Raw genomic sequence first — 9702 nt, 5'->3', positions numbered from 1 at the left:
CAAGTTCTCATGGATAGTCGGGACTGACCCTCAGGTTTCTGGAAGCAGTAGCACCACTCGTTGTTGGACAGCTTCCCGTCCTTGAAGGAGTCGCAGGAGTTGAACAGCGGCTTCATGCACAGCTCGTACTTGTCCAGGTAGATGGCGCTCAGCTCCGACTGGTCCAGCAGGAGGTCGAAGTTCATGTCCAGCTTGTTGAACATCCACCCGAGGGAGTCTTTACAGATGGGCAGGATGCTGGTGTCGAAATCTGGAGGGAGGAGAGAAAGTCAAAGTGATACTTTATGTCGCGGATTCTCGCGAGACCGGCGTCCAGATCAGGAGGTCGTCGTCGAGCGGAGAAGGTCAGGAGGTCGGCGCCGACATCACCGCGGGGTCGAGAGACGGCGAGACGAGAGAGAGAGAGATACTCACGTCCGGCGGAGGCGTCGGCGCTGTCAGAAGATTTGAGGTCTCTGTTGGCGTCGAGGTGAAGAACTCCGAACCAGTCCTTCAGTCTGGCAGCCAGACCGTGGAGATCCTTGTCGGCGCAGGCTGGACGTGAAGCAGAGAAGATCTACTGTTACCTTCAAAAACACACTCCAACGGTTCCATCTGTTCACGTGATGACAGTCATAGTTACAAGTACTGGGCGGCAATTAAAAATGTTTCATCAAGATTAATCGCATGATTTCCCTGATTAATCGCGATAAGAAAGCAAAATCCAAAAACTCAAACCTTTCATTTCAATCTTCTTCTGCTAAATGTTCACAAGTGTTAATATATGAATAACGTAAAGTCACTTTGTTTAGTTTATTTTATTTATACTATCGTTATATTCAGTTACTGTTGTTGTTATTTAATACTATCTTTCTTCTGTGTGCTGTTTTGTTTTTTTCTCTATTCCTTCTATACTACTGGAAAACAGAAATTTCCCTGAGAGTGTCATCGCAAAGGGATCAATAAAGTGCAGTCTAAGTCTAAGTCTAAGTCTAAGTCTAAGTCTAAGTCTAAGTCTAAGTCTAAGTCTAAGTCTATGTTCTTTGTTTAAACACTTTCAACGTCGGCTTTTGTCACTTACAAATATTCAGTTTCAATCTCAACTTGAGAAATGTTAAAATAATGATAATAATAACAACAAATTAAAGCTTTTTTGCCAGTATATACCAGGGCATTAACATGATGGTGTTCTTTCTTTTTTTAAATATTGTGACAGAACAAAACAGAATCTTTAATAAACACTTTTGGCAGAATTTAAAGTTACATCTGAAACTATACACGTTTGTCAAAATACTTTAAACTGCATAACGATGATATTTGATACTGCATTTTTGATAGGATAAAAAAAAAGAAGATTTTTTTTAACAATAAAAAGCTAAAATAATTTAAAAAAAGGCTCACAGATCACATAATTTAACAATTTACAACAATTTAAATATTCATAATAGATATTATTAGGTATGATGTGAACATCTGATTATTTTCCAAGTGTGTCTAAATTAACTTTTTAGGTCATTTAATGTAAAAGTCTCCTGAAATCTGGACGAACGAGAGGTTACGAGAGTCCATTATGACGTCATAATGGCTTCACTCCTGTAATCACGCCCCACTTTATACAACAAGTCCCTTGGAGGTAGGTTTACACTTAGATCAACACTTTAGCTAAACTTTAAATGCATCAACGAACAAATGTAGGCGTCAATACTTTCATGCGTTAAACTAGTTAAAACCATCGAAAACTAATGTGTTGCTCGAGTAAGAACTTCAGGTTATAAAGTAAAGTCGTCAGACGTACAGAAGTCGATAGAAAACACTTCTGTTGTCCTCATCGCTGCCGTGAAAAGAAACACTCGCCTCATTAAAAGGTACGAAGACGAGTCTCTGACGGAGCTTTTTTACAAATCTCTGCTTGTTTTGGCTGCTGACGACTGACAGGGTCTGACTCTAATTCATGCCGACCTCGGCCTCCGCTGTCTCCCTCTGCCGCTCTGCTTGTCAATCTCTCGCCGGCTTTCTCTTTCTCCACCTCGGCGTGATTGACATATTTTCCCCTCGACTCAGCTTCTTCTGAAGGCTTAATAATGTTGCCAGAAAACAAGAATCTTAGTCCGTCTCACGGCGAGTCTGTCGGCGGAAAATATCCAGGATTTTATTGAGTCACAGGACGAGGCAGGTGATGATATACAACTCTGTGTAAACAATAGACCCTTAATGATGGATTAAATACTTTAAATGATAGTAAATAATAAGTATAATCCTCACTCAATTAAAAACCCTCATATTATTGACATCTATATTTATTTATATGATATAATACAGTTAAACCTACTTAAACACATAGTAATGAAGAAAAAAAAGATTAATTCATTTATGAAGCAACATCAACAGGAGAAGCAACATTTAAAATCATTTGTTCCTTAATCCATTAACAATACCCTTTGAAAACTAGAAATTAAATCTGTTTATAATTTATGGTTTCATTTGTGAACATGTTAAATACTAGCGTATTGTATTGTCAAGAACATGGCGATACAATCATGTGTGATGATACGATATATTGTGATACTGTAGGATCAACGATAAATACTTTCTTTTAAAGAACTTTTTCTGGCTTTTACAACAAAGACATGATCAAATACTTTATCTAATCAAATGTACAAGTGTTTGTAGGAAAGTGCTTCTTAAAATATTAACAAACAAGTTAAACTTATGTGAACAATGAAGTCCATTAACAACCTGGATGTAATATTCAGTATTTAAAAGCTGTTGCTTCTTTTTCGTCATTTCACCAGTTTTGTTGTTACTTTGTCACGGAGGAAATGACGGATGTTGCCAACTAGTGGCCAGAGGTTCAATTGCAGCACACAAATGAATAAACGCTGTGAATATCTGAGAGTTCATTTTTAAATAAACCTTTGAAGGCCTGTCTTTTATATTTTATATACATATATATACATATATACACATGGGTGTGTGTGTCAAAGTACAGATAAGAATCCTACTAGTACAGAACTGAGATCTGAATATTGTAATTCCAATCTGTACTAGTAGGATTCTAGATTCTACTAGTGAATTCCAATCTCTACTAGGAGAGATTGGAATTCTACTCCAAACTGTACTAGGACAAATGGGAATACTACCAGGACAATCCCCAATTCTAATAGGAGAAATTCAGATAACATTAAAATGTTATTTTGTTATTTTGATGTAATCAAACTCTAACCCATATAAATATTTAGATCCCAGTTCAGTAGCAGGATTCCAGTCTTTAATAGTACAGATCGGAATTCCAAGTATAGATTGGAATACTGATCTGTACTTGTAGGATTACAGATCCTACTGGATTCCAATCTGTACTGTGACGTATATATACATACATGTTTATATTTTTCTATATGGATACAGTCCTATTTTATATATCGAAACAGTATCGGGTAAAAACATTGCGATATATTGTTATATCAATACTTAACACATAAAAACACCCCTATTAAATACCTTGAATTACATAACCTACTGGGCAAAGGTACTAATATTTTCATAGGTGACACGTGTCCTCAAGACCTTCCTTATTAGTAAAGTATTGGGGTTTTGATACGTGGAAAAAACTCCAAATATCTACAGGATGAAGTACCTCTAATTAACAAAACCATAGACAAGGAATTTAAGGTAATGGTCCAAAAACATTATTAAAATTAGAATTGTACAATTGACAATACAAATATAAGAACTAACACAATGGGCGACAACATAAACAAAACACAAAAACCTTGTTAACTACAAGGACATCAATGAAGACACTTTAAAAACATAAAGTTTAAATAAAGTTTCAAAAGGTTCTGAAACACAAAGTTTAAATACATTTAAAAAAGATTCTGAAACACAAAGTTTAAATAAAGTTTCAAAAGGTTCTGAAACACAAAGTTTAAATAAAGTTTAAAAAGGTTCTGAAACACAAAGTTTAAATAAAGTTTAAAAAGGTTCTGAAACATGAATTTTAAAAAAAGTTTAAAAAGGTTCTGAAACATAAGGTTTAAATAAAGTTTTAAAATGTTCTGAAACACAAAGTTTAAATAAAGTGTAAAAATGTTCTGAAACATAAGGTTTAAATAAAGTTTTAAAATGTTCTGAAACATAAAGTTTAAATAAAGTTTTAAAATGTTCTGAAACACAAAGTTTAAATAAAGTGTAAAAATGTTCTGAAACATAAGGTTTAAATAAAGTTTAAAAAGGTTCTGAAACATAAAGTTTAAATAAAGTTTAAAAAGGTTCTGAAACATAAAGTTTAAATAAAGTTTTAAAATGTTCTGAAACATAAAGTTTAAATAAAGTTTAAAAAGGTTCTGAAACATAAAGTTTAAATAAAGTTTTAAAATGTTCTGAAACATAAAGTTTAAATAAAGTTTTAAAATGTTCTGAAACATAAAGTTTAAATAAAATTTTAAAAGGTTCTGAAACATAAGGTTTAAATAAAGTTTTAAAATGTTCTGAAACATAAAGTTTAAATAAAGTTTAAAAAGGTTCTGAAACATAAGGTTTAAATAAAGTTTAAAAAGGTTCTGAAACATAAAGTTTTAAAAGGTTCTGAAACACAAAGTTTAAATAAAGTGTAAAAATGTTCTGAAACACAAAGTTTAAATAAAGTGTAAAAAGGTTCTGAAACACAAAGTTTAAATAAAGTGTAAAAATGTTCTGAAACACAAAGTTTAAATAAAGTGTAAAAATGTTCTGAAACACAAAGTTTAAATAAAGTGTAAAAATGTTCTGAAACACAAAGTTTAAATAAAGTGTAAAAATGTTCTGAAACACAAAGTTTAAATAAAGTGTAAAAATGTTCTGAAACACAAAGTTTAAATAAAGTTTAAAAATGTTCTGAAACACAAAGTTTAAATAAAGTGTAAAAATGTTCTGAAACATAAAGTTTAAATAAAGTGTAAAAATGTTCTGAAACACAAAGTTTAAATAAAGTGTAAAAATGTTCTGAAACAATAGGGACGGATTCTTTCTCTGCTCCTTCTCTATCTCTACGATCTCGACTGCAAACATCACAGATGTGTCAACAGACAAGATGGCTGTGAAACAAGCAAACAAACCAACAAACCAAGAAGATACATGTCCCACAGTCACCGAGAGGACAACCTTAAAATAATGTCCTGCAGGACTTGGATGATTTTTTTTAACAACCCGCCCTCACGACTGTCGCTGATCAAATACTAACAACACAAGACTGATGTTTCCGTCAGCGTCGGCGCGATCGGTCGTTCTCCAAACACGATTTCATATCGAGAAAACCTCACGCCTGGTCCTCTCTCCGGGGGTTGAAGCCGTCAATCTTCTCTCCTTATTGTTCCTGTGTGTAGTTTATGGATCGGCGGCGAGACCATGTTACGGCGCAACACCGACACGATGGATGGTAACGGAGAGGCTGGAAATAACATTTATCTGCCGGCATCTGGGTGTTATTACCTCCGAGGTCTGGAGGTGGTCAGTGTGTGGAAGCTTGTGTGTTATTGTGTGAGTCCAATAAACCTCAAGGACCGGAGAGATAACGTTTCCACAGTTATCTCGACGGAGCTAAATCCTCTGTCTTTCTAAGTACAGAAAAACACTTTGACTTCAGGGCATCTGTAGGTTTTTTTTGCGGTTTTCTAACTTTTTCCTTTTCTTCACTGAAGATGTAATGAAAAACATGAGGCGTTGTGACTAAATATCGACACACGATACTGAACCAATATTTTAACAGCAATCAATCGATTCTTATTAAAACTTTCAAATACTATTTCATTTTTAAAGTCTTTTGTGGTTTGTATTTTTATAAAGTATTTGTAAAATAATGTTTCTTTTTACGATTAAAATGCAAATATTTAAGCAGTTTTCGTTTTTTTTGTGAGATTCCGACAAAACTGAGGACGAGAGGATACAGTGTCTCCAGCAGCTTCTGAAGGTGATGTTTGGACATATTTTGGTTTGAAAACAAATGAAAGCAGCTACGACTTTGTCAAGAGTCAAGTACTCCACAATACTACACATATATACTTGTTACTACACTATCACAACACCAGAGTCAAGTACTGTACAATACTACACATATATACTTGTTACTACACTATCACATCACCAGAGCCAAGTACTGGACAATACTACACATATATACTTGTTACTACACTATCACAACACCAGAGTCAAGTACTGGACAATACTACATATATATACTTGTTACTACACTATCACATCACCAGAGTCAAGTACTGGACAATACTACACATATATACTTGTTACTACACTATCACAACACCAGAGTCAAGTACTGGACAATACTACACATATATACTTGTTACTACACTATCACAACACCAGAGTCAAGTACTGGACAATACTACGCATATATACTTGTTACTACACTATCACAACACCAGAGTCAAGTACTAGACAATACTATACATATATACTTGTTACTACACTACCACAACACTAGAGTCAAGTACTTGACAATGCTACACATATATATTTGTCTCTACACTATCACAACACCAGAGTCAAGTACTTGACAATACTACACATACCTGTATATACTTGTTACTACACTATCACAACACCAGAGTCAAGTACTGGACAATACTACACATATATACTTGTTACTACACTATCACAACACCAGAGTCAAGTACTGGACAATAATACACATATATACTTGTTGCTACACTATCAGAACACCAGAGTCAAGTACTCAACAATACTACAAATATAGACACGTTACTACAGTATCACTATATATCCCATTGCTCACCCTGTATCGTGATATGTATCATATCGTCATATTCTTGCCAACACACACTGGTAATACCACGCCCCCCCCCTCTATGCTGTGTGAGCCACACTTTGAAAAACTTGTGTGAATTGCTCTCATACTTGGATTACTTGTTCAACTTTGGTCAATTTTTCTGACATCAGTCGACCAATCAGACCCGAGCACCGTTTCGATGAACCCGACTCCACTATCTTTTCCAATCTCTGACGATTGCTCAGCTTCCCATCTCTGTCCTTCTAATCCTTCCAACTCCTCAAGATGTCCAGTGTTTCTGTTTCTCTCTTCAATCCCGCCATCGCCCTCTTATCGCCACCTCTTACTCTCACTCTCTCCATTTCAGAGTTTTTTTTTGGGGGGGGAGTTTGCACTTGAGCTCTCAATAGTCCTCGGTGGAATCCTCTTATCTGTTCCTTTGGCTATGAATCAAATCACTCGAGACGAGCCAGACATGCCACCTGAGCTACAAGGGCTGTCGTTGCATCAGAACGCAGCCACAGGAAAACTTTCCTACACCTGAACCTGCGCCTGTCACGAGGAATTAAAGTTGTCAGACGCACAAATCGCATCAAAGTCTTTTTATTAGCGGGTACACAGATTGCACAGTTGCTGCTTAACTGGATTTGCGCAGACCAATGAGTCAATACGTCTGAAGGTAACCTGATCAAGAGGCTTAAAATAACTTCATAAATGAATAAGGCAGTGACGGACGACGCCAGGAAGGACTTGGCTTTGCTCTTAGAAGTGAAACGCGACTACCTGACATTCATTCAACCCATTATTGAGGTAAAAAAAGGAAGCAGTGATGCATTATGGGAGGCCTAGATGAGGTCATACATAGTTTAAAAGTAGTTTTAAAGTAGTTTTTCACTCTTATAAATACCATCTTGGTGTGTTTAATGAGTCGATACAGATTCAAATGCAATTGGGTTGTGTCAACATACCACAGTACAGTGGTAACAATACGATATATTGCAATACTGTAGTAACAAGGATATATTTGTAGTATTTACTGTACTATTACTTTCCTAAAAGTGTTACAGGATTCATAAACCGCATGACTCTTAACAAGGTCGTACTACTTTAATTTAATCTGAACTTTCTCAACTGTATCCTCTAGTCCTCAGTCACCGTGGGATTTCAATTAGCTACGGAGGGTGTAATGACTGCTGCCATCTTTCCGATTAATTGCAACACATTAAAAGACAGTGTGCATATGTGCATGTTAATTGTAAATAAAAAATGCATTAATTTTATAAATTTTACAACACTTTATTGAACGATAAACCATAAAACTATGGTAGCACATAAAATATGATTTGCAATCCAAAGAAAAGTATTGAGTATTGTGGAAAAAGAATATCACGATATACCCCCATCTCGATTTTTCCCTACTTTCCACAGATTAAACAACATTTTTAAGTGTCAATCAACAGTGTTTCGTTCTAGATTAACATGTTTATTTTAGGATGATTCATCTGCAGACGAGCAAACGCCTTCAAGCTACGACTTCAGACGACAATTGGAACCAGAACCGCGATGGCCTCTTGAGTTCCACTTGATTTCAGAACAGGAATTACAAGCTGCCTCACGAACTACAGGTTGTTTTGAACTTGAATCTTCCTTCAAGACAAAAAAAGTTGCGTCGCCTGCAGACACTTGAGTTGCACAACAAGCTATTGATCGGTGCTGCCGGTCAAACATCAGACTGGAGTGATGTCAGGAAATTGCTTCCTTGATTCCCGCCTCTAACTTCTTTCCTTCAGTGAATAGACATTCAAAAGACATCATTGAAGTCTCATCTAATCTTCATTAGTCTGAGAATCGTCTTTTCTAATCAATGATTGCTGAATGTGCGGATGAAGAACAAACACTGGTAACCTAATGAGTTTCTGACACTTGTGCCTGCACCAGGAAACAACCTGAAAGATATTAAAAAAGACAAACTAAATCGACCACTCAATGAACATCCATAATTAAATACCAATTAGCTGAATATAATCTGACAGTGGACGTCCAGGGTGAGGGATTTTCTCTCTCCAGACTCCTGCACAAGAGGCTGAGGACTATATTGAAAGTGCTGATCAATAAGGCAACAAAGTTCGACTGAATCTGTATCAAGGTTCGCCATTTTTAAAGAGCACCCCCAATGAAAGCAAATCTTTTGCCACTGTCACAGACTTGCCAATAGCTTTGCCAGGACTCTTAAACCCTATTTTCACGGGATAAGTATTACCTGGGGACCCTGGTGTTTTGTAAATTACCTCCTCTGCGTTACTTTAAGTGCATTCACACGGGATAAGTGACGTCTGTAAAATGTTTACTGACATTACCTAGAGATTGGTAATGTCACGAGGTGGAGATAGTGGACAACTATAAGTACCTCGGTGTGTGGATGGACAGTAAACTGGACTGGTCCTGCAACACAGACCATGTATATAAGAAGGTTCAGGGTAGACTGTACTTTCTGAGGAGGCTTCGATCATTTAACATCTGCAAGAAGCTCCTCTGCATGTTCTACCAGTCTGTGGTGGCCAGTGTTATGTTCTATGCTGTGGTGTGTTGGGGTGGGAATGTGTCCAAGAGGAGTGTCAACAGGTTGGACAGGTTGATCAGGAGGGCTGGTTCTGTGGTTGGAATGAAGCTGGACTCACTGGTGACAGTTGCTGAGAGGAGATCATTGAACAAACTACTGTCCATCATGATGATGACAGTCATCCTCTGAACACTGTCATCAGTGAGCAGAGAAGCAGATGAAGCACGAATGCTCCTACCCAGGTGCAAAACAAATAGACTCAGGGACTCATTCATTCCTCGGGCTATTAAATTGTACAATTCTGAGTTCGGGGGCAGGAGTGGAGTGAAAGTATAATGATGTTCTGTTCTATGTTAGTCTTTGTATCCTTTGTCTTTGTTGT

The 9702-nt window shown here is 36.5% G+C and overlaps 1 protein-coding gene across 1 annotated transcript in view; it reads right to left on the bottom strand.

Annotated features, from left to right (window-relative positions):
* The window catches only part of spock1 (SPARC (osteonectin), cwcv and kazal like domains proteoglycan 1), a 148380-nt gene that overhangs the window by 16425 nt on the left and 122253 nt on the right, over positions 1-9702 (bottom strand). The window contains exons 7-8 of the mRNA XM_087799349.1: positions 415-534; positions 29-250 (exon numbers count right to left, since the gene is read on the bottom strand). Of these exons, the coding sequence (XP_087655475.1) occupies positions 29-250; positions 415-534 (342 nt within the window). The remainder of the gene's footprint in view (positions 1-28; positions 251-414; positions 535-9702) is intronic.

The sequence above is a fragment of the Callionymus lyra genome, chromosome 9 (genome assembly GCF_982586985.1).
Source record: "Callionymus lyra chromosome 9, fCalLyr1.hap1.1, whole genome shotgun sequence".
NCBI classification, from domain to species: Eukaryota; Metazoa; Chordata; class Actinopteri; order Syngnathiformes; family Callionymidae; genus Callionymus; species Callionymus lyra.
The sequence above is the reverse complement of the archived record's forward strand: the minus strand, read 5'-3'. Positions and strand labels throughout refer to the sequence as shown.